We start from the raw sequence: 26,629 nt of genomic DNA on the forward strand, positions 1-26,629 counted from the left end.
ATATAACATAATATTATAGCAATTCATAATAACTAATAATCTTTTTTTTATTTTTATTAAAAAATATATCTATATACATATTTGTTTAACTTTACTAACCCCAAACTTTTGAATGGTTGTGTATATAATGTTAAATTCAAAGGCGTTATAACTTGACAGCAGGAAACAAATAATGGACATCCAAACATCCAAAACTCAAAATGACAGTTTTTTTGAACATTTCTTACAAAGTGAACTGGGGCCAGTTCCATAAACATAGCCACTGTGTTAAGATTGTTTTCTTAAGAACTAGTTGGACCAACAATAAATTAGTTAGGGCTAATCAGTCTTACTTTTCAGATTTCAAATTAGACCAATCTACCTTTTTCTGTAAGACGTTTTTGCAACTGGCCTTGATTTTTTTGATCACTCTTGATTTTTTTTCAGGCAGAGAAAGAATTTGATGGAAAAACATTACAATTGCCCCGTTACAGTTTCTCTTCTAATGAGTGTTTTACATATGTAAGCTTATAGTGACTGCAATCATAAGTGACCTGGTAGTTAATATGGTCTTCTGTTTGTTTCATGTGTTCATCTTATAATTTATGTCCAGGTACCTGCATTAATAACACATCAGTAATGATGTTCAAGAAAGGAAGCTTTGAAATTGGCTCGACTGTCTACCCCGTCGCCATAAAGGTCAGAAAATATCACTTCCCTAATAAAGATTTCTGGTTAGGGATGTGAACAGACCTTGATCAAAGTGCCCCTATTATGCTATTTTAAAGTTTCCTAATGTTGTTTTGGAGTCTCCTACAACAGGTTTACATGCATGAAAAAGGTCAAAAAACTGTTTAATTTCCTCATAATATACATTTGCACATCACCACATTTTCAATGATTCTTAAACGACTCGTCAGATGAATCAATCTCTCTAAATCCCTCCTTTCCGCGAGCTTCTCTGCTCTGATTGGCCAGACAGCTCAGTCTGTTGTGATTGGTTTACCGCGTACAGCGCGTGCGTCGAAAACAAAAATGTCCATTGCCATAAAAACGTCAGCTCTGCGTGTCCTTAGGCTTCCTACTACACCGTAAACTAAAGACAGTAACGAACAATGACGTCGATTTTACCTTATCAATGCGAGCGCGATTCCGATGATAAAACATTGGAAGAACTAGTTATTCAACCCGAACCTCCATCGCAAGGACGTCTCCAGCAGGACTTTCTCAGTGATGCACTACTCAGTTTGAGGTACATTATGAGATGTTGCAACTGTAGTTCCTCACTATCTGCATAAACAAGTGCATGTCCTTCAATAAACTGATTATTTTACTTGTACTAATTTATTTACAGTGTTTTTCTAATATATTGAGGTGAATACGTGGAAACTGTATCAATAACAGTGCATACATTAGCCGAGCTCTAGCGTGAATGACTGCTGTTACATAAACGTTGGTAAAACAAATCTTGCTCCATGCATTATCTCTCCTCAAAGTAGTGAGAACGACAGACAATTTGCATTAATAGACACAGTTTTAGGTAATAGTGTCCCACAGCTGATTAGCAGAAGTATTTCAGTAAGACAGTGATAATGTAAGTTAGCCAGTTAGCAGGAGACCTACATAATGTAAAACTAAAAAAAAAAAAAAAAATAATATTTTGAACACCATCTTTCAAGAGCAAGCGGTTTGCGAATCCTGCATTGAACTCTGAGATTTGAGAAGCAGTCGTCAGTAAAATAAAGGTGAGATTTGAGAAGCAGTCGTCAGTAAAATAAAGGTGAGATTTGAGAAGCAGTCGTCAGTAAAATAAAGGTGAGATTTGAGAAGCAGTCGTCAGTAAAATAAAGGTAACAGCAAAAGTTTAGGATTATGCTGCTGTGGTATCGTGGTAAAGATTTATTTTAACCACTGATTCTTCACATTCTCGTCCTTGGGCAGTGAAAAAAAATGTCTTTACCTTCATATCGTAGAGCACAGCGTCTTCTCGACATGATGCTGTCCAGAATCCACAGGAATCAGCTGCCGGTTTGAGGTCCCTGGTGTCTGCGCGCACAATAAGTAGGCGGGTAATACGCAAATGTTTCGTCATGACGAAACGGCTTATGACTCGTTTGTAAAAAGAGTGTGTCGGAGTGTGTTTTTTTGTGTCGGCACAAAAAAAAGTATAAAGCCCGGGACACACCAACCGTTTTTGAGCGTCGGCCGACGTAGTTTTTCTGGTGTATTCCGCACCGTTGGCTCTAATCTGAAGCTATCAGGTTTTTTTGGGCCGATTCAACATGTTGAACGGGCGTCGAGCCGTTGGTGAAAGAGGGAACTCTGATTGGCTGTTCGGCTTAGTGAAGAGTCAGTGCACGATAATAATGGCCAAACAGCGAGCAAAGAAGTCAAAAAGGCTGTTCTAATGTTATGTCATATTACCTGAGTGTTCCTTGGCAAATATTTCAATATTAACATGAGCAGAGTGGAATAAAGAAAGTGTTTTGCAAAATTGATATTCAAAATGGTAAGCACACACTGCTTTGTTTATGGTTTGTGTATCTGCAGCCTGCAACGTTGGTTTCTCTTTTTGAATGACGAATATAGATGAATATATCTGCAGAAATAGACAGTTGTCTCATTTGCTTACATTATATTTGAATAGTTATAAGTTATAGTATATAGTAACTTTATGTTTTATAATTACAAGTTTGTGTAATTTAGGTTTTCTGTAGCCAGTGACATTTCATTATTTGTATTTTATTTTCAATGCAGATGTAATGGCATTGTAAATTTTTTTGTTTTTCATTTGAAGGCTGAGGCTTCATTAATAAACACAACCCCAATTATCATCATTGGTTTTGAGATGTTACTTGCTGCGAATATCTTGTCTGATAGGCTACAGTATTGAGGCATAGTATCAGAACATCCTGGCTAGTGTCCGTCGCGCACGGCTAGGTGCGAATGGCCGGATGATGGGCCTATTAAGGAGAAAGTCCAGGGCTGTTTTTTAGCCCCAGTCCGTCCCTGGTGAACCGTAAAGGTTTCTATTTACTAGGAGTGGGAATCACAGGGTACTTCACGATACGATACATGTCTCACGATACCGATAATATCACGATACAGCAATTCTACAATAATCAATGTATTCCTAGACAATCATATAATGATACATCACGATATCTGTCTAACTATGAAAACAAAATGCCCGTGAAAAGGTTAAGTGCAGGTTTTCTCTGTCCAAACTGTTAGAAAACAGCACAAAACGTTTTTCAGTCTGTAAATTAAATGTAACATTTCAAAGTAAATTAAACATTTTTATGCTTATAATTTTTTGAAAGCTTAAACTGTTCTTTGTGTAAACTAACACCTTTACCTACTTATCAACTTATTTAAAAAAACATGGTACATTCAAATTTTTACAAGTTTATTCTTCCTTAAAATACATTTGTCAATAGTGTTGTCAAAGGTACCGACTTGGGTATTTTAAAATTTAAAAAATGTGACGATACCAGCATTTCCGCCTAGCATTTTGAGCGCTGTTGAGCAACATTTCTGAGTGTGTTCTGGCTCTCAACATAAATCTCTGTGATTTACTTCAATGATGAACGCTTCCAAAACATGTTGTAAATAGACATTTTTGACGCTCTTCACCGAGTGCTTACACAGGTACACGGTATCGTTTGAAAGCAGGCGTCTATCAGTGGATCCCTAATATATCCGCTGATAGACTGAAAACCGTATTTATGTCTGATATTGAATCTGATATGTCAAATGATCTGTGCATTACGTCTCGTGTAAATGCCATTGTCAGTACTGGGCTCTCAGTTCACATGGGTACTGTACAGGCAGTACAAAGTACCCATGTGAACTGAAAGTGTTGATGTTAGTGTGAGTGTAATTAAGTGTTCATCCGCCACCAATGAAAACCATTTTTGACACAGGAAAACCCCTGTTGTGCTATGATCATAAACAATACCTGATACACACTGTAGTCTGAGACCACTAATTTAGATATATACTTTATTAATCCTTCTCAGGAAATTAGATTTGTTACAATAGCAGCAACCACATTCAGTCCTCTCACACAGACAACATCAATCTATCTACTTAACTACATTCATAAAACAAAACTTTCACTAAAGCATTCTATACCTTATAATATATGAACTAAAACATGCTATACCCTATAATGATAATACTAAAAACAAATACGCGAACAAAATTAACTAAATCATACAACCCCTATTTTAATAATACTAAGAACATAGGTAAAAAAGATTACAAACAAATAAATAAATATATAAATTAGAGATCAGACTCAGTTATTAGTTATTTTCCGTGCTACATTAGTTAAATTAGTTAACAGTTTGACAAGTTTAATAAGTTTAAAAATTACCACACATTTTTGATAGCAGCAGTCAAGCTGCATAAATTCCAGAAGTTTGTGTGAAACCCTGATGATCATGTATCAAAATGAACCAAAGAACATCTTGTGGAAATGTGACCTTTTGAATAGAGGAGTTCACATGATTCATGTCACCTACTTGCTTAGCAAATCTGTGACCTGGAAATACAGCATAATTTAAATAAATCAAAATCTTTAAAAGAAGAAATATTCATTATTGTGAATTTTAAGTCACGTTTTTTATTTGACATTTTTTCTTTCACTGATCATTTACATAGGCAAATGTGCCCAATGCCCATGCATGTGCCTTTTGCGCTTGAAGCATACTGGATTTATTATTACAATCTTAAATATTTTTCTTTTAACTAGGAGTAATGTTCTAGAGAAATGCCTTGTTTTTTTAATGCTGCAGCTGGTAGACTGTAAGATTTCGCTCTCTTGTTTTGATCTGTGAAGCTACTTTCAAAGGTTCCTCCTCGTTTACATCCTCTCATACTTTATGAGCTTTTATGGTAAGAAAAATTATGAAGAGCAGATGATTAGGGATGTTGATGTCCTAATCTTTACTATAACACTAACCCCAAAAGAGGGTTTGGATGGAGCAAACTGTTAGGAAATCTGGCTCAGACTTGTTTCCAGAGAAAAGATCTTAATTTTTTTTATTTTTTATATATATCCTTTTTTTGTTATATGTGTGTGTTCACCTTATTGGTGTTTTTTAAGCATAAACATCACTTAATTTCCCCATTAAAACAGTTTAAAAGTTCCCGTGGCTAGTTAGTAGTGCATGGCACTAGCGAGTTTGATTTGTATATAAAATATTGTATATAAAAATGATATTTATACTACGGGGCTGTTGAATGCCTGAATCATTTTGCCAAACGATGTCAGTTATTTTAAAGGTCCTTGCAACCTACAACAGCAAAAGAACCAAAACCCACAACGACACAGACCAAGCAAATCAATATAGTAAACAATAGGATAATTATTTCCTTGTTTTTTGCCCCAAAATTTAATTTTATTATGTACGGAAACACATACAGTCTTTCTCCCGCACTCTCTTCAATCAAACGCACACACATACAGTACGGACACACGCATACAGGAACGTGTTGTCAACGTTGCTGACGATTTTATCAAAAAAATAGTTTAGCAACTTAAAATTTACATGACATTTCTCACTAACAAGGTAATAAAAATGCTGTTCTTGAAGCATATATACTTACAGTGTCACTATTAGTAGAGACGCTGCTGCCGAACACTGTTGAGAGAAGCACAGACTCGGGTAACTATATTAGTTTGCTATCAATGGCTTAAGCCTTTGTTAATAGCTCTAAAATTACGTTTTGGAATTGGCAACGGTCGAGGCACGGGATGAGATGCGTAAGAAATTAGTCCTAACCTGACAAATGTCTTGAAATACATCATTTGAACAATGTCTCGAGGTGTGGTAACCGTAGTATAAGCAGAATAATTGACTCTGATCTGTTGAATTATTAGAAAATAATGCACACCCGAGGTGTAGCGGCCACACATAATTCATCGGCCCTTCGTCAATTATTCCTTACATAAAACATGTATTTGTAACAAGCGAAAACAATTCACAACGAAAGCAAAACTTAATTCAGGAAATATAATGTGAAAACAAGTGCGATTGTCTACAGTTTGTTGTCTTGTATAGATTGTATCTTGTTTTAAGAATGTTTAGATATGTTTGCTAAAAAAATCATTAGGAAATTCTGTTTTTTTCTTTCATCAGCGATGTGATGGGGATTGCACTGTATTTTATTTGTGTCTTTGTGCTTTTGCAGTATGACCCTCGGTTTGGGGACGCCTTCTGGAACAGCAGTAAGTTTGGGATGGTGAATTATCTGCTCAGAATGATGAGTAGCTGGGCCATCGTCTGCAGTGTGTGGTACCTGCCTCCGATGAGCCGCCAGGTAAGGCCGGCATGCACGCAAACTCATCATCTCTGTGAATGCAGTAAAATCTCTGTGGTATGACTGACCCATTTTTGCATTGGTCCATTTAATACACAAATCAAGCACAAATAAGCCTGAGTGGGTTTGGACAGCCTGTCTGAAGTTTTGTCCACCCACCACAGATTGGAAATAGACATCTGTTTTTGCATGTGGGCATGCAAATAAACAAATAGACCATTGTTTTTAATGCATGTGTAGGCTCTCGGCTCTCAAAAAAAACAGAAATGGTCACCATAGGTAAATCATTGTGCTAATGTGTTCCGCCCCACCTTGAATGTTACAGAAGTTCACTGGAAAATCACTGGAATAATGTTGAAGCCCTTCCTTGGTGTACTTATTGCTTGTTTTAAAGTGCTCTTATTATGCGTTTTCGAATATTACTTTTCATGCAGTGTATAAAATATAAGCTGTTTGAGAATGCAAAAGGTCTGCAAAGATTTAAAGTACACCTGTACCGGTAGTCATTAATTGATCCCTTAGTCTCATCTTTCATCACCAGAAGTACATATAAAAAATGTTTTCCTTGAAAAAAACCTTGCCTCATTTAGTATACTCGGTTCTATGAATATGCAAATTAGCCCTGCCTATCACACGTTGACGTGATTGGTTACAAGGTAGTTTGTGACGTCAAAAACACCAGCGATTTCAAACCGTGATTTTGAGACTGTCCTTGGTATACTGCACTTTTAAGGAGAAAATACTCAATAATGGTGCTGACTTATGCTTTAAGACAAACCATGTCCAAATTCATATTAAAAACACCACAGACATGTAAACAATATTAAAAGCTTGACTTTAACCCCTTATATTGGCATCGACCCCACAGCCATTATATATTTAAAACAGTTTGAAAAGCTTGCAATCTCTAGTTTACATATTTGGTGACTGATTTTCAAAATAAATTACAGAGGAGCCGTAATTTATCAATTTGCAACAAGAATATTCCTTAGGCGTGTTCAGATCTTTATTTTGAAATAGTGATGAACATGAAAAATCATGAAAGAAGGTCTGAAAATGTTTTAAATATAAAAAATAAAAAAATAGATTCACCATTTGTGATGTGGCAGCGAGCTATAATGCACATACGTGTTCTTTTTGTGTTTCTTAGAGGTTGAATTCATTTCAAAATCTGCCCAACTTCCAATACTACTTCTGAATAGGATGTCTACTTCATAAATTGTATGAAAATTGTAAAAATAATGGTTCAGATCACTCAAACAACATATGGAAATGGAGGCGCCCTTATATGGGCAGTAATGTCTACTAGTGAAAAAGTTTGGTACTGCGCCCAAACAATATCAACCTAAAATTTGAAACACAACTTGTTCAGATTTTTGGCTTTGATTTTTTTTTTGTGTGCATTTTTAGAGTCCACCAGGTTTTGAAAATATATATTTTATATAAAATATGAATAATAACATTTTTAACATTGTACATTTTCATAAACTCAAACTTCTATAACTTTTTTCTGTTTAACTTTCTTAATTTATTTCACTTCTACAAAAATCTGCCAAATGTCTTCTTTAAAACAAGACATACTATACTCCAAAGCATTCTTGAATTCCAACCACTTAAGTTCGGAATGTGCATTTTCATGTCTTAAGGGGTTAAAGATCAAAGTACATAACAATAAAGTTATTGTCCTCTAAAACAACGAATCGATTTTGAAATGCTAAACGAGTCGTCAGCAATTCCAGTCTCGCTTCCTGTTACATACCTATGTAACAATGTAACAAATTTGCATAATGCCAGCCAATGCTCTTCATTGGCTACCTGTGAACAACGTCTACTTTGACCTGCCCTCAAACACTGTAGTCGTAGCTGAGGCATGGAAGAGTGGTTTGTATTGTCGAAATGTCGAGAAGATTGTTTTCAGTGATGTTTTCCTCTTTGCATGCATTTCAATACGATGAGGACTTGATACGGAAAAACTGACGCCATTGTGATTGCTTGCATCACTGTGTATCAAGCGTTGAGGAAGAAATTCAGATATGATAATAGGCGTTTCATTTCTGACACGTGCTGTAAGCGGTAGACCAATCACAACAGACTGGACCAATTGACCAATCAGAGCAGAGTTTAGAGAGACTGAATCTTTACACAGTGTTTTCAGACTCTTTAAGAAATATGGTTAAGTGCCATGTATATTATGAGAAAATTACAAACCTATTGTAGGAGACCTTTAAAACAAAATAAGGAACCTTTAAAATAGCATGATGGGGGCACTTTAATATTTAAGCAAAATTACCGTTGTTTTAGAATAGATAAACCTGCTATTAAAGGGATAGTTCCCCAAATATGAAAATTCACAACGCACTTACATCAAATTTTTGTTTGTGTCTGTTTGTTTATGAAAGTCATACACGTCAGAGATGACATGAGGGTGAGTAAATGATGAGAGCATTTTGGGTGAACTATCCCTTTAATAGAATGTGCTGAAAATAATTGTAACAAGTATGACACATACATTTCAAACTCTTAAAAGCGCAAGATCAAGGTTTTTGTCAAGGTCTGTTTTGTGTCCCTCAGGAAGATGAGGATGCCGTGCAGTTTGCTAACAGAGTAAAGGCAGCCATTGCCAGACAGGGTGGTCTGGTGGACCTGCTGTGGTAAGTCGGACTCGGCTATGTTAAGGTCAAAGAGAAGTAATACAAATACTAATATCAGCCGTAGATGGAGAGATATGTGACAGCTGGCTGTCTTAAGGCGAGGCACGGCAGGCAAAAACATAGTTTTTTTTTTTTTTTCACTGGTCAATTTTGAGATTTTGGGCAATTTGTCTTCAATAACATGTCTTCTTTCAGACTTGTGCTGAAAAAAAGTCCAAAATACACATTTAGGTCTTTATTTTACTATACTTTGTCTGTTTGCGTGTGTAGATTTCGCCTAAATTCATCAAAAGTTGGCGTTCTAAATCATCCCGCTGCTCCACGATCGCCGTCTGCACCCTTGTCATCACATATACCGTTAGAAAGCTCTCTCTCTCTCCTTTACAATGCTGTCGGATCCAAAGATGGTCATTTCCTGTTTTTCAGCAACCAATGCTTAACTCAATGCTAATCTCATTGCTGTCAGAAATGCTGATGCCAATTGCTGACAACGTGATTTGTTCAGAATCGTAACATGACGCACTCTGACATTTCATACTATTTGTACTATCCACCCGGGTGGAGGGGTTACATAAAGCATATTTTGTCTGTAATTCATGGCTTTCAATAGAAATTAGTGGAATTTTGCCATAAAGATCTTTAAAGGCCGTTTTCTCAAAATGAGTTTTTTTCTCACAGTTTCTGTAGCACAGTCTACATACACCAAAATTTACAGTCGCATTCCTAACTATGTGAAGGTTTATCCAGAGGGATTTGTTGATGTATCATTCTTGGCCTGATTTATAGGGCGGAAATAAATTTTTTAAGGCTATTGGCAGTATTTCCTGATTTACATGATAACAAAAGGAGATAATCCCCTCTGGTTATGTCTTTTCATTGAATATGTCAACAAAATGCAAAAATAATTTTTAACCTTGGTTTTTTTCAATGGTCAGATTCGTCACTTCAACATATATGCAAATATTTAATTAGATATAGCCTGATTAGCATATTTAAACATAAAATTACAGAAAACTTGCAATACATTTATTTTGTCTCCTATTCATGCGAGTAATCAACTGGTAAAGTTTCATTGTGATATCTGTAAGTTAAAAATTTTACCCTATTCACCTGTAGTGTCTCGCCTTAAACCAGAAAATGTCTGGTCTTGACTCTCGACTGGTTTAAACTGGTCTCCTAGCCTGACAAAACCCTTCTAAAACCAGCTACCAGACCAGCGGACGTACTAAAGCCCAAAGTACACTTCTGCTGTCCATTTAAGGAATTTCCATCACTTTTCGTCATCGGAAGCGTCCACGGCAAAGTCCCTTTAAGACAATTCATTTCACTGTCTTTGAACTGGCCATCTTTGAAACGCCTCTCGCTTCACATTTGTATAGCGCTTTTCACAATACACACCGTTTCAAAGCAGCTTTACAGAAAATGCATGAGTCCACATTACAATTTAGAGTGATCTGTTTTCTAAGTTATGCATTTCAGAAATGTGCGTATACAAAATCACAGTTAGCGGAAAAATTATTAATTTAAACAATGTAATGATTTAAGGCAGAAACAATGAGCTCATTGAAGTGATTAATACTTGTTTGTTAACAAATGATTGACATTTAGATATTAATTTAGCATTGGTGCATGTTGATTCAAACATTGGAAAGCTGGTCTTCTCAGATAAATGTCCTTTTAGTTGAAACTGGGTTTGTGTTTTTCTTTAGGGATGGTGGTTTGAAACGAGGGAAAGTGAAAGACGCTTTTAAAGAGGAGCAACAAAAAATCTACAGCAAGATTTTGGTTGGAACGCAAGCGGACCGCAGTCGTTCTTGAGGAGAGGATGATGACTCAGGTGAGGACCTGGAGGGCAAGAGACGGTTCAGAGACCCGGACAACGGCGTTACGGATTTGTATCACCTCAAATCACGAAGAGCTGTCCTTGTTTAATTATTCCTCTTTGTGAAAAGGATCAAAGCTTGTCGAGTGTTAGGTCAGGCCGTGATCAAAACACTCCACGAGATGCGTTTCGATGCGTAATGGCCCTTTGACCGGAGCCAGTGTAGCGTGTTTCAGACTTTAGTGGCCGGGTGGCTCACGAGGAGTCATAAGGATGCAATGTGATAGTTTAATGATTTCTTTCTCGTTATTTTTTTATTAACATTTTATTTTTATTTTTCTCTTATTATCATTTACTCTTAACGTATCATTAGGATGCAATAAACTATTAAATCTGATGGCCATGAATGGTTCAAGGAAACGCCTCATCAGGCTGCACGTAGGTGTCCGAGAGTTTTCCGTTATGCACTTCCATCTCTCTGCTATACTTCTGCTGCGCAAGTCACTTTAATCCTGGATTTTAACTGGAGAAAACGGCAGAAACATGCATGGCAAACCTGCGATTTAATTTGAAGATGACCAGTTTATTCTGACCTTTGCAGACATGTAATCTGCATTGACCTTTCACAATACCTCCATGTAAACAATCAAGCCTGTGTGAAGGGTTTGAGAAGAATTGGTTATGTATTGTTCGATTTTTATCTTTCTTGTCCTTGTGTGCCAGATCCAGAAGTCTTTGCCATTTCCATTCACATATGGAAGTCAAACCTTAAGAGTCTTAATGATATTGGCCAAGCTACAGCCAATTGAAAACTCAATGAACTGTTCACGTTCTTCAGGTACTGCATAAAGTCAGATTTAAAAACGTTATTTGTGATGTTTAAACAACACTATGCTGCATGTACTGTATACATGTTTCCTAAAGGGTTTATTTTTATTTTTTTAGATCAACCAACCCTAAAATTGGGACGACTTGTTAAGCAATAACAAGAGTATTTTAACATAATACATTTTAGAAACAAAACTCAGAAACTCTGTTGCAAGTTTGGAGCTATAACAAAAAGTGCACAGAACACCGTTATTGGATCTCTTCTCATTTTAAATAATCTGATTTGATTCAGTAAGTTATCCGACTGATTCAGACGATAACTGATGACTCATCAGACGATGACTGTTTGTCTGGTATTTTAAAAACAATTTTGCAATATTGACCACCATTTTATCAGATTTTCGTGTGAATTTTTTTTTTTTTTTTTTTTTTTTTTTTTTTTTTTTTTCCTGTTTAGACCAATGTGTAAAAAAGGCAGACCGGCTGAATGAACATGTAAAGTGATGGAAGGAACAGTATTTACATGTTTTCACCAAATACAAGTGTTCAGCGTCCCAATTTGCCTATACTTAAACTACGCCCTAGAAGTATGTACTCTTTATGTGAAGAAAAAGTACATACTTTTGACTGTGTAGCAAAAGAGTAGACAAGCTTTGGGAAATACTATCACATTAGTAAATTGCGTCTTTTAACAATGTCAATGTCACTTTATTTATAAAGCACTATTTAAAACAGCAACTGTTGACCAATGTGCTGTACATAGCATACACATAAACACAATGAAATAAAACAAATAACAGACAATAAAACGGATAACATGACACTGTATCATCGATTAAAAGCTATTTCAAACAAATAAGTTTAACAGTCACTTTGTCGCATAGTTACGCGCATCTTATCGCTGCAAACTGGCCTGCCAATCATCTTGTCACAGTTAACACATTTCATTTCATTTCCTATACCGTATCGGAGAGAAAAGAAGTAGCACTTTCATGTGGAGAAACGAATAGTTTGGCATAATGATGCACTTAACAGTTAATGGCCAAACGGATATTTATAAAAGTTTAGTGTTGTTGCAGATGAAAGATAACACGGATAACATTAAATAATATTTTTTTATCAGGTTAAATGTTGATTATTAAGTCTCTCAAACCCCTTCATCTAAACATCCACCATGTTTGTAGTTTTCTAACACTTTATTTGTGTTTGTAGTTCTGAACTGAATTCTCAATGGGTTGTGGGCAATATTAGCCGTAAAGAGTGTGCGCGGATCCACACTTCGAAAATATACCAGAAATAGTGGACCATCTGGGGACTTGTTGCACACTCTTTTCAATATATTATGCTTTGGGACACACTTATTCTAATCTCACATAATTCCATCCATCACTTGAAAAATTTGAATATCGTGCAAAAGTTAATTTATTCAACTTAAAATGTGAAACTAATAAGTGAGATATTTCAAGCCTTTGTCTGTTATTAGCCTTATAGCCTAATTGTGATGATTATGGCTTACAGCTTATGAAAACCCCAAATTCAAAATTAGAATATTGTGAAAAGGTTTTCATAAGCTGTAAGCCATAATCATCAAAATTATAACAAATAATGGCTTGAAATATCTTACTTTGAATGTAATGAGTCTATATAATATATTAGTTTCACCTTTTAAGTTGAATAAATTAACTTTTGCACGATATTTTAATTTTTTCGAGTTTCATCTGGACTATTTAAGATTGATTTGGGAGGCAGAGCCGCTTCCGGTTTCCTTTTGTGCTATTCACTGTCTCTTAGCAAAACAGTCTTTTTGTGAACACCACCAAGTCATAGTTTTATGCAACAGCAGTGGCTTTGGGCATGTGACCAAAAGTGCAAATCTTATTGGTTGGCCAATTTTATTTTCAGTGCGATGGAAAAGAGATTAGAAAAGTGTTGGATTTACGGCATGCTAATGTTCGTGTTGTTCAAATTAAAATATTTATTGTGCTAAATTTTCGCATAGAACATTAAGGCCTTAACTCAGCTAAGAAATTGCCATGTTGTTGCAAAAAACAAAAAACATTGGCATAACAGCTAAATACTGTGCAGGAGAAAACGCTGTATGCAACTACTATCTAGCTCTAAAACTGAAACACTAAAGGGCGATAGTAATTGATAATGATCGATAGTAGTTTCACAACGTGAACCCTTTTTGAAAATATACCACCGGTTTTATTTCAGGGCTATGTTTGGTTACAACCAATGACAAACAAGATGTTGCTTGTTTAGCTTATTGTGGTAAAGATTGAGAAACATGAGCCACATGTGTAAAGCGGTTTCTTAGTCACTTCAGCTTTTTGGCTTCTAGTGAATATGATTAGTTTGTATTGGGTGATATATTTATCTGAATATCAACCTTCATACGGGTGTGTGCAGCCATCTTGCACCAGCCTAGATGGTTATTATTAGGATCTCTCATTCAACCATCATCATAATCATGTCATTAGTCGTTTGTAAGAGCAGCATGTCTCGCAGAGCCTGGATATTAGCTCAAGGAGGCATGTACAGTACAATGGAGTTTTGATTCAAGAAAGTGAGACATGTATTTAAATATAATTATCCCTCATCTACAAGCTTGAAAGTGGAATTGAATTGGCGCCATGTTGTGTTACTCCACTTATTACATCTTTAAAGACAAGTCTGCCTGTAATAAAGTTTGATTGAGTATAATTAACGCTTTAGATCGTTACTGAGATCTGAAATAGTACGACCGCATACCAGCGTATGAAACGATTCAGCTGCTGGGCTCAATGTGTGGGAATGACTCTTTTCTCTGCACTTTTAACCCAGTCACTGAGTGCATATAAACGGCTCTGTGCAAACGTAGTGAGAGTTCGTATAAACATGTCAAGGATTGTAGCATATACAGCTGCTCATGTTTTCAAGGACTAGTTCTCGGCTTTATGTTGGAGGTTCAACTGGAGATTTTCATTGTGGGAGCCATTGATAATATAGGACTTATTCCAATTCATTGACATTGTGCTTTTTTCCCTTATATTTTTTTTGCAATTCATCTGTTCAGTATCCTTCTGGGATCCAGCAATTCAGTCTTCTCTTTAAAACTTAAAGCTGGCAGGCTTTTCTGAGATACAAAATGGCTTGACAACTTCCTTTCTTTGTTTTTAGAAATTTCGTACATTTATAAAAACATCTGCTTCTGCAAAATCATCAATCATCTGTATCGTAATCATCAAAAAAATATTGAAAAAGTAGCAGTGCACAGTATTGTTTTATTTTGTAATTCTAGCATTAAAAGGTTTTTTGAAAGAAGTCTGTTATGCTCACTATAGCCACATTTATTCTTATAAATAAACATACTATGAAACAGTAATATTGTGAAATATAATTATTTTTGTAAAAGTTATTTATTCAGAATTTATTCAAAGCTTTATTTTTTAGCAGCCATTACTCCAGTGTCCAGAGTCACATGATCGGTAAGAAATGTTTCTTGAGCAACAAATCAGCGTATTATGATTTTGCATTATTATAAATGTTGAAAACAGTTGTGTTTGTGAAAACCATGATGCCATGAACCATGATGATGATTTTGTAACATTATAAATGTCTTTACTTTTAGGTTTAATCAATTGAATGCATCCTCACTATCATCCTCGAGTGATAAGTGTGTACATTATTATTTATAGTTAATTTAGCTGTCATTGAAAGTTCTAAAACATTTGTTAATATAAACTTGCCTTTATTTTTTAATGAATAGATCCTGGTGTCCACTATGAAAAAACAATAATGTTTTATGTTTCAAACATGTCATTGGAGGATTTAAACCATGACAAGAATCTTTAAAAAACACACCCACACACCCTCTTTTTGCTGGCTCTCATGAGGATTTGTATCATTTACTGTGTCTATGACATTTTCTTTGATGTTGTAGTAAACAAGGCTACTTTTATGCACAGTAGACACTCCAAGAATCTTAATATCTTGTAGATTAGTCCATCCTACAAGAAGAAAGTGTGATATTTGCACATTGTCAGTGAATTGGATTAATGTCACCATCCACATTAGGTGAGTGGGTGTGTGTTGACGGAACGTATAACAATGTCATAACAATGTTGCCAGTGATTTGACTGCCGCCACGCTCTAAAACAGCACCTGCCAATACATCCACCTGTTCGTCACTGTACGTCAAACATGTTCTAATGTGATACAGTCTTGTACAAATATATATAATATGTCATACAAGAAAATAAAAACAACTTCAACACAACATTCTGTGAGTTTCAAGTTTATGACGAGAAGAGTTTCTTGTATCCTTTGAATTTTGAACGGATCTTTAATGTGTCTCGGGAACAACGAGTTTTCGCATTTGTTCATTTTGTGAACATCTCAAAGGTTCTGTACAGGAAACAGAAATGATTAGTTCACCTCCCAAGCCTTCGGGTCTGAGTCATTCGTTCTTTGTGACAGCCGTATTGGATTTGGCAATTAGTTAATAATTCCCAACCTTCCTTACAAGCAAGTTCGTTTTTTTTGACAAAAGGGATAGGGAGGTGAGGTGAACTAAGAAGACTGCATTGCCTGAAGACCCGGCTAAGCAAAGAATGAATCATTGCTGTTTCTCATCATTTATGGCTGCATATAATAGTTTTTTCTTATTCTAAATGTGATCAACTTTGCGTAAGCTAATGCGTAAGGGAATTTGGCGATAACCATGTAACGTTTAAATGATATTCTGCTGAAATGAACAAAATGACTTCAAAAAAAGATTAATTCATTTTGCTGAACGAGACTCAAAGATCCGAGTCAGTAAAATGATTCGAATGTCCCATCGCTACAGCGGAGCTGTAAAAAAAAATGGAGAACTGGACATTGGTTTTAGGCCCTATATTGATGGATTACTGGAGAACTGTCGAGCACTGAACCAGAGGGACAAGTTGTTCTGCCAGAGTCCTTTCACTTAACATGAATTATAAACATCCATTCAGCCTGCCGTTGCTGGGCTGGAGTCTGACCTGAGAAACAGAGAATTTCCTTCATGGTGACTTTCACTTGAAGAGTGCCAACTCTTAGGTAACATCCTGAAGACCAAGAGGGGATACAATGACTTCACCCAGCCAAAGAGCTGATGGATAGATCACAACACACACACACACACACACAAAACTGCAGTAAACCGCATGCTTATTGCTTTCACATGTTCGGTACAGAGGATTAGATTTAGATATTAACAGATCTTTAAAATAGCCAATAGTTTTCATCTGGTGAACTATTGCATTACCATGGGATGAGTTCCAGATCTCCAAATCAGTTTTGGTGGAACATTCAAAATGACAAACTGACTCCAACTAAAGGACAATTCCGGTGAAAAATTAACCTTGGGGTTCATAACACATGGTTCACAAAGTCGACCGTTCTCTGGGATGCGTTTTCATGATAATCGAATGTAAAGAGTTTTATCTCTAAAAACAGATTCGCTTATAACGCTAGTATATGGGGCATAGAATAGGTAAAAGTAAATCGCTAGTTAATACCTCTAACAAGGCTCAAAATAGCCTCACACTAACAGGAACATGAACAGTCTCGACTAGTCGAGCCACGAACGCCGTGGTAGGTAGATTTCACAAACGTAATTCCTATCGACCAGCTCACTTAGCACGGCGTTCGTGGCTCGACTAGTCGAGACTGTTTTCCAAGATGGCTCCTGCCTGTATACGCGTAATGTACTGTTTTTATAAAGTATCTTCTTATTAAACTGTCTGTACACTTACATAGTTCTCAATGCTTCGGTTTGCATGTAGGGACGCTCATTATGCTACCGTGTTAGTGTGAGGCTATATTTTGAGCCTTGTTAGTGGTATTAACTAGCGATTTACTTTTACCTATTCTATGCCCCATATACTAGCTGTCACGGTGTCTGGTTGTGTTTCCCCGGGTGTCCACTGGAGGTCCTCGTTCCCCACGGTGTCTGTCATTGTTAACTACATTCCCCACAATCCTTGTCTGCACTTATCTGTTCATTGCACTCAGCTGTTCTCGTCACTGTTCCCGTCATTGTTCCCAGCTGTCTCTGGTTATCATTGTTAGTTTTGTGTGTTTAGTGTTTACATGCTATCCTGTAGCTCAAACAGTAGAGCGTTGGCGCTAGCAACGCCAAGGTCATGGGTTTGATTCCCAGGGAAAGCAAGACCTGATAAAAATGTAAAAATGTGTACCTTGAATGCAATGTAAGTCGCTTTGGATAAAAGCGTCTGCCAAATGCATAAATGTAAATGTATATACCCTGGTTGTTTCTTTGTTTGTCACGGATTCCTTGTCTATTATCACGCCACTTCTGTTCCCTGTTTGTGTTCTTGTTTTTGCATTGGATTTATGATGACGACTTATTGCCTGGACTGGATTTATGCTTACGGATTTCCCCAATAAAAGTACTGCGCTTGGATCTTCCCTGTCTCCTTGAGTGTGGATCGTGACAGAAGGAATCCGTCAATATGCACAGATCCAGCAGTACAGTACGGGTATTCGTATCGCTCCTCCAAGCACTGCTGAGGAGAGGATGGGACGTTTTGGTAATCTGGCCTATCTACGTCAGCAGGGCCGGTCGGTGGGTGATCTATCCCAATTTTTTTGGACTCTCTCGAGAGGTATGGGATACAATGAGGCCACACTCAAGGACCTTTTTAATAAGTGTCTTGACGACCCATTGCCGGGCTGGGAGATGAAGGGGCTGGAGATCCTGGACTTTTGGGGATTCACCAGTTACCTTCATCATCGTAGCCAATGGGATACACCACTCCCGCCTGTGTCTCCTGACATGGCTTCCATACCCTCGCAGGAGACTGCAACACCCCCAGAGGCGGTCACGGACGTCACAGAATCCCCAGAGGCGGTAGGTTTGATGTCGCCGCCTCACCATCAGAAACGGTGGAGGAGGAGGAAGATCGCCAGTCTTCCCAAAGACCCGGAGACCGCCCCCTCCGAGCAGCCCGCTGTCGTCCCGGAGGCCGTCCCCTCCGAGCAGCCCGCTGTCGTCCCGGAGGCCTTGCCCGTCCAGCCCGCTATCATCCCAGAACTGCCCATCATCAGTCATCCTGCCATGGTCAAGAAGGTGGTCTTCCTCTTCTATACATTGCCTGTTCTACATGCATGGAGGAAGCACACGTCTGCCGAGCCTGAGCTTCACGTCACGTCTGCCGAGCCTGAGCTTCACGTCACGTCTGCCGAGCCTGAGCTTCACGTCACGTCTGCCGAGCCTGAGCTTCACGTCACGTCTGCCGAGCCTGAGCTTCACGTCACGTCTGCCGAGCCTGAGCTTCACGTCACGTCTGCCGAGCCTGAGCTTCACGTCACGTCTGCCGAGCCTGAGCTTCACGTCACGTCTGCCGAGCCTGAGCTTCACGTCACGTCTGCCGAGCCTGAGCTTCACGTCACGTCTGCCGAGCCTGAGCTTCACGTCACGTCTGCCGAGCCTGAGCTTCACGTCACGTCTGCCGAGCCTGAGCTTCAAGTCACGTCTGCCGAGCCTGAGCTTCACGTCACGTCTGCCGAGCCTGAGCTTCAAGTCACGTCACGTCTGCCGAGCCTGAGCTTCACGTCACGTCTGCCGAGCCTGAGCTTCACGTCACGTCTGCCGAGCCTGAGCTTCACGTCACGTCTGCCGAGCCTGAGCTTCACGTCACGTCTGCCGAGCCTGAGCTTCACGTCACGTCTGCCGAGCCTGAGCTTCACGTCACGTCTGCCGAGCCTGAGCTTCACGTCACGTCTGCCGAGCCTGAGCTTCACGTCACGTCTGCCGAGCCTGAGCTTCACGTCACGTCTGCCGAGCCAGTGTCTCCAGACAAGATGGCCGCCGTTGAGCCGGTAGTGTCTGTTCCAGTTCCTGAGCCGGTGGTGTCCGTTCCTGTTCCTGAGCCGGTGGTGTCCGTTCCTGTTCCTGAGCCGGTGGTGTCCGTTCCTGTTCCTGAGCCGGTGGTGTCCGTTCCTGTTCCTGAGCCGGTGGTGTCCGTTCCTGTTCCTGAGCCGGTGGTGTCCGTTCCTGTTCCTGAGCCGGTGGTGTCCGTTCCTGTTCCTGAGCCGGTGGTGTCCGTTCCAGTTCCTGAGCCGGTGGTGTCCGTTCCTGTTCCTGAGCCGGTGGTGTCCGTTCCAGTTACTGAGCCGGTGGTGTCCGTTCCTGTTCCTGAGCCGGTGGTGTCCGTTCCTCTGCCTGAGCCGGTGGTGTCCGTGCCTGTTCCTGAGCCGGTGTCCGTGCCTGTTCCTGAGCCGGTGTCCGTGCCTCTTTCTGAGCCGGTGTCCGTGCCTGTTCCTGAGCCGGTGTCCGTGCCTGTTCCTGAGCCGGTGTCCGTGCCTGTTTCTGAGCCGGTGTCCGTGACTGTTCCTGAGTCGGTGCCTTCTCCGCCCTGGCCGCCCGAGGGGTCGTCTCCGCCCTGGCCGCCCGATGGACTGTCTGCTCCGCCCTGGCCGCCCGATGGACTGACGTCTCCGCCCGGTTTCGCCCGGGTCGCCGGCTAAGTCATCAACCCTTGTTCCTGTTCCCCTCCATGGACCTGGCCCCCCGTCCCGTCTCTGATCCTCCACCATTTCACCTTCTACCTGGACTCTTGTGTTGTCTGTTATGTCTTGAAGCGTCTGGTAGCCTCTCCGTAGGAGGAGGGTTATGTCACGGTGTCTGGTTGTGTTTCCCCGGGTGTCCACTGGAGGTCCTCGTTCCCCACAGTGTCTGTCATTGTTAACTACATTCCCCACAATCCTTGTCTGCACTTATCTGTTCATTGCACTCAGCTGTTCTCGTCACTGTTCCCGTCATTGTTCCCAGCTGTCTCTGGTTATCATTGTTAGTTCTGTGTGTTTATATACCCTTGTTGTTTCTTTGTTTGTCACGGATTCCTTGTCTATTATCACGCCACTTCTGTTCCCTGTTTGTGTTCTTGTTTTTGCATTGGATTTATGATGACGACTTATTGCCTGGACTGGATTTATGCTTACGGATTTCCCCAATAAAAGTACTGCGCTTGGATCTTCCCTGTCTCCGTGAGTGTGGATCGTGACACTAGCGTTATAAGCTAATATGTTTTTAGAGATAAAACTCTTTACATTCGATTATCATGAAAACGTATCCCAGAGAACGATCGACTCGGTAACCATGTGTTAATTACCCCTAGGTTATTTTTTCAACGGAATTGTCCTTTAAGTGTCTGCCAGGGCAAACCGAGCATGTGAACGTGCGTCAGTTTCTGCACAATTATCTTACCTTTACCAGCTCGGAATCCATCAAACTAACTAGATTATGAACTGATGTCTTCATTTATCTAATTTGTTGTACTGCAGCAGCACAGATGCAGAACATAAACAATTTACATCTGTTTTTGTTGCTAATGGGATTTTTAAAAAACATATTATATGCCATGATGCAATACATATTACATGAGATGCTATAAATACCATGAATATAGCATATGACATCGTTATTAAACAATAACGCATATTGTAGCTTAACCTGAGACCCAGACATTTGCTTTCAATTGCTTTCTGTTGTTTGCACTCCACAGAAGTTTGTGTAAAACCTGATTATCATGTTTTCCAGCCTGATGTGAGAACGATCCAAATAGCATCTTGTGCTTCAATGGAAAGAAATCTGACCTTCTGAACAAAAGAGTTCACATGATTCATGTTACAAAATTACTTATTGGATTAGTGACCTAAAATCTCCAAACTCCAAAAACCGATTTAAATGTGGTTGCAGACATTTTACTTTAATGCTCTTCTCCTTTTCTCAAACAATAAAAAAATAAATGTGTGTGTATATAAAAATTTTTTTTCCTCCTGTCCTCCGAGGAGGCAAGGAAGGCAGTGCCTCTTCAAAAAATTGTATGAGAATATAATCCATATTATAAAAATAAAACAATGCAAATATTACAAAATGTGATTTATTACACTTGTGAAATATTACACTTGTTTTTTTAAGGAACAAATAAAGTTACAGTGAGAGTCTGTGTCTCTTTTGCCTCCCCTGAGCCCATTGACTTTTAACAGACCCCCTAAACTTTAGCGTGCGCTTGGTTTGATGGGGGGTAATTGAGATGGGGGGAAAATCACGTGAGAGGAGGCAATGCCTGGTTATGGTTAAATATGAGTGGTTTGTGCGATAAATCCCACCTCTTGTTTTCATGTGCTTTCACGAATTGGTCTGAATGAACAAAATGATGCCAATGGGAAGACTAATTAACAACTAAGTAAACAACTCCGCCACTTAAATATAATCGCTTTTCGACCGGGCCTTGTGTGTATTCAAATAAAACAGGAAACTGACAGCCAGTTATGAGATGATTCAAAGCGCTACCACGAAACTGTGGAGTTGAGCTGTTGCAACATTAGACTACTACTACAAACTCTGGCCTGCAGTTATGAACTAGAATACGACGGGAAAATAGTCTATATACTGAAGAAAAAATATATATACATGGGCTTTCACATTGAAGCGTGAATAGTAATGTTGGCATTCCTGCGTGTGAATAAAAATGCAATAGTTTATTGCAAGTTGTTTTTACATTCTTTAAAACTGTCAGACCCATACATTTTTATTACTTGTTTTACTAGTACTTATTTTCAGTTTCATTAGTACTTGTTTACTAGTCCTTATTCAAGTGATTTGTAACCTATCTATGTGATGATTTAAAGTCACCATGAAATCAAAATTTGCAAATCTTTTTAAGATGTGGATTGTATGTTTGTGGATTGTTACAGTATTTATTATAAATGATTGATCCGTGCACATCATATTTTTTATGATAAGTAATGTGTTCTCGTAATCTTTAAAGACCCACCGTGGTGAAAATCACGTTTTTAATGTTGTTTATATGTGTTACAGTGCATATGGTTTGTCTTAAAGATATACTTTAAGACAAACCATATGCAAATTCATCTGTCAGCTGTCCAAAAACAATCTCAAAAACTTGGTTTGAAATCAAGTATAGATCTCTGCAGGAGAGTAATGGGAGTTACCAGATCAGTAGGCGAGGCCATAAACAGAGGGGCGTTTTCGACCGCGTCGCCTGATTTGCCCACATCACAGTGAGGGTAGGGTCTAGGGGTCAGGTCGGGTGAAGGGCATCATTTTTCATTGGATGATTTATAAACACCCACCATTTTGGAAACATTTAGAAACACACACTTTTGTTCTGCGAAATCGCCCTTGTTCTCTACGTCTACGTCACAAATATGTTGTAACCAATTCCGTGAACATGTGGCCGGGCTTTTGCATATAATTTACTATGCTGTGAAGCAGGGGAGTGTAGAGAGCGATACATAACGATTTACCATTTGAAGAGCCTGTAGCTATATTTAAATCTTCCACTTCTTCTTTATGGTGGACTGGACAGTCGATATTTTGGTGAAAAAACAATGGTTAAATAGACTGTATAGGTTTAATGCCAGCACCAGGTGATATCATATTGTGAAACCATAGACAGACGTAAGACACTTTTAACTCTTTCCCCAGCACCGCAGAATTTTTGATCATTTTCACAAAACTTTAATGGCCCCCAGAATATTTTTTTGTACGAATATCTGAACAAAGAACAGAGCCTCTGCTCTGGAGAAAAAACAACAACAACAACTTTTTATTCTATCTACATTTTTGATCAACACTAAGCAACATTTTAAACAAAATACTGAGTAAATCATGTTTTTTGTTAAAGACCACGTCTGGGTCAGATTCAGAACTATGATCAAAACATAGATGGAGTAGATTAAGTCCATCAACATCCCCAAAGCTTCACAGTGCTACTGTGGGATTTATACTTGGTTTTAATGAATTAATGACATCATGGCTAATGTAAAAATACAAAATATAATTGCATTTGGTTTATCATTTTATATGTTTATTTAACCAGGAAGATGTGACAACATTAAGTGTAACTAACATGAATTTACATATTATATATATATATATATATATATATATATATATATATATATACTGTGGTGTTATTATACATTATGGGGAAAAAATGTCCACACAAAGATGGAAATATCTGAAATCGTCGTCCTACATTTTTTTTTATTTAAAAAATTATAAAGTTTTTTGAAAATGTAAAAATGCAGAAAGTTTTCTGTGATGGGTATAGGTTTACACAGTATAAAAATAATTGTCTGTGAAAAGTCCCCATAAAACGTTTGTGTGTGTGTGTGTGTGTGTGTACGTGACCTGACACAAATTCAGTAAGTACAGAAGGCCTAGATACCTCGCTTCAGTCAGGTTTGAATGACACACGGAAACTTTGACGCTTCTCATTTGTACAGTAGCTCACAGTACTACATGTGTAGGGCGGCGCTTCGCGTGCAACATAACATTGACAGCGCAACTAGTTTGGTTTAGTCTGAAACGACAGGAACTCCGAGGCTACAGATGCTTCGACGCTGGGTTAATTCAGCTTAAGAACATAGTCCGATTACCATGAAGACAGGAGAAGAAATCCCTCCGTGTCCACCGCTGAGCAACTGAAGAAGAGAAACGCCGTGAATGTGAATGTTTCCTCATGACAGCAGGAGTAACGTTAGAGATGCGAGCGTTGCTCTCGGGGGCTCTGTCTTCAGGGCGAGATAGCTAGAGTTTTGTAATCGTATCTTTAAGCCGTTTGTTATTCCTGCAATAAAGACCTGCGAGTGGGATTTCCGTCGTAAGATAAGACTTTTCTCCAGCTTGCTTCTTATCATGGAGATGTACACGGACGTCTTACTAGTCACTGCAAACGTTGGATCACTGTTTGACAATGTAAGTCGCCTCAGTTTACTTTCCGTATAATTTTCCATGTGGAATATTGCTCAACATCATAAATGAGTAACGCAACGAATTGTTTTTTACTTTTGTTATTTAAACCGGTCCCTTTGCAACTGCACGCAGTTGACTAACGTTAGTAATCTGCTGTTCTGTCTTTGCTTAGGTAATCTTAAAAACAGTCGTTATATGAATATAGGTAGGCCAAATCACCCTCCTGGATTTTAAACGGCTCTGAAATGCGCTATATTTAAGTCTGTATAATTGTATAACTCAAACCGTTGTAATATTAATGGGCCGTTCACAAGGGACGCCGCCATGCGTCATTCTGCGCTGTTTTTTTTATTTTTTATGTAAACACTGCATCTTTGACCGTTTCATTTCAGCTTTGTGCGTCTCGTTTTAAGTCACCGTATCTAAAAGAAGTTCAACTTTTAAAACGCTTCTCGAGACGCCAGCGTTTTGTAGCGCTGCGTCTCGCTGTTTTTGAACGCAAGAACGCGTCCTGCGCGAGCGGCTCCGACGCCTCTCTCTCATCAGTGATAGAGCTGGACGTTCTCAGGCGGCTCCTCCATATCGCAGGGACTGCTGTGAACCCACTTCAGGTTTCCTTCGCTCCACTGGGCCTTTAGCACACGAGTCCCCAGTCTAGAGTGATATCCTCTCCCATTCACTGTGAGCTGTCTGACTGCACCTCCCCACAGATCTAACGACCTATCACACACCGCGCGACCGGCCCTTGTGTGTATTCAAATAAAACAGGAAACTGACAGCCAGTTGTGAGATGATTCAAAGCGCTACCGCGAAACTGTGGAGTTGAGCTGTTGCAACATTAGACTACTACTACAAACTCTGGCCTGCAGTTATGAACTAGAATACGACGGGAGAATGTTAGTCTATACTGAAAAAAAAAAAAAAAGGCTACATGGGCTTTCACAATGAAGCGTGAATAGTAATGTTGGCATTCCTGCGTGTGTATAAAAATGCAATAGTTTATTGCAAGTTGTTTTTTATATTCTTTAAAACTGGCAGACCCATACATTTTTATTACTAGTTTTACTAGTACTTGTTTTCAGTTTTACTTGTAGGCCTACTTGTTTAATAGTCCAACCGTCTCCATTGACTTTGCATTGCGAGAGGCTCCCTCCTTGTCATTTCTTGCTTCTAACAAAAGACAGAAAAATGCCTAAAAGCTGCTGTGTGACAAGGTGTACAGCAAACAAGCTAAGAAACCCAGAAATACATTTTTATAAGCTGTCGACCTAAAAAAATGAGCGTTTAAGGACTTAAAAGTGGATACAGGCTGGAACGAATGGGTAAATTGTGGGATCCTGACCCTCAGTATGCACTAAAAATACAGTTACGTGTGCAGTAAGTTAAACATTTGGTCACTGGTGAGTCAAATATCCAAATGTCAGTTTTATATATTATATTTCTGTAAGATAAGCTATCCTGTGTTGCCGATTACGTTCTCCTCCAGCGGGCGTACGCTAGTTCTCAGAGTAATGAGACACGTTACACTCTGTCTCAACTGCCCGATCCACTTTTAAGTCCTTAAACACTCTATAGGTCTCTGCAGGAGAGTAATGGGAGTTACCAGATCAGTAGGCGAGGCCATAAACAGAGGGGCGTTTTCGACCGCGTCGCCTGATTTGCCCAGATCACAGTGAGAGTAGGGTCTAGGGGTCGGGTCTGGTGAAGGGCATCATTTTCTTTGGATGATTTATAAACACCCACCAGTTTGGAAACATTTAGAAACACACAGGGGAGTGCAGGGGAGTGTAGAAAACGATACAACAATTTACCATTCGAAGAGCCTGTAGCTATATTTAAATCTTCCACTTCTACTCCTGAATCAGTTTCTAGTTCAAACATATATGGCTGAATAAACCAGTATTTCCACTTGCTATCGTGTAGCGTTTACTACTGTAAAGTTGCATCAGGTATTCTGGGCTCGTGTGATTGATGGGAGGCGGAGCTAATTAGCTAATTATAACATTAATAACATTGAATATTTTTTAATGCATGAAGAAATTATTTTCACAGGAAAAACATTTAAGTATGTCATTGTAGTGATCAAAGATAAGTTTTAATTAAGGGTTAACATTGTTGACATGCCGTCCATCAACACCCCCAAAGCCTCACAGTGCTACACCTCATCCTGGGTCGACATTTCATTCAGTAGCATTTGGCAGTTTTGATTTATATGCTTTTTAATGTTTTATGATCGTGTTAGCTTACATGTGCATAAGCAAT

General features: G+C 38.9%; 2 protein-coding genes across 5 annotated transcripts in view; both read left to right on the plus strand.

The window, feature by feature from the left end:
• LOC307011337 (glycerol-3-phosphate acyltransferase 4-like) overlaps positions 1-26,629 on the plus strand; it is a 64,728-nt gene that overhangs the window by 23,766 nt on the left and 14,333 nt on the right. For 2 of the 4 annotated variants that reach the window (XM_079636863.1, XM_079636862.1), the window contains exons 10-13: positions 593-678; positions 6,181-6,309; positions 8,881-8,960; positions 10,670-15,869. In XM_079636863.1, the coding sequence (XP_079492989.1) occupies positions 593-678; positions 6,181-6,309; positions 8,881-8,960; positions 10,670-10,778 (404 nt within the window). In that variant the 3' untranslated portion in view covers positions 10,779-15,869. Of the gene's footprint in view, positions 1-592; positions 679-6,180; positions 6,310-8,708; positions 8,735-8,880; positions 8,961-10,669; positions 15,870-26,629 lie in introns of those variants that run through there. The other 2 variants (XR_013800405.1, XR_013800404.1) reach the window with 2 other exon arrangements.
• The window catches only part of inpp5l (inositol polyphosphate-5-phosphatase L), a 35,260-nt gene continuing 32,423 nt past the window's right edge, over positions 23,793-26,629 (plus strand). Inside the window, exon 1 of the mRNA XM_079636868.1 lies at positions 23,793-24,370. Coding sequence (XP_079492994.1) covers positions 24,311-24,370 — 60 coding nt within the window. The 5' untranslated portion in view covers positions 23,793-24,310. The remainder of the gene's footprint in view (positions 24,371-26,629) is intronic.

This window comes from Phoxinus phoxinus (genome assembly GCF_949152265.1).
Source record: "Phoxinus phoxinus genome assembly, chromosome: 15".
Lineage (NCBI taxonomy): Eukaryota > Metazoa > Chordata > Actinopteri > Cypriniformes > Leuciscidae > Phoxinus > Phoxinus phoxinus.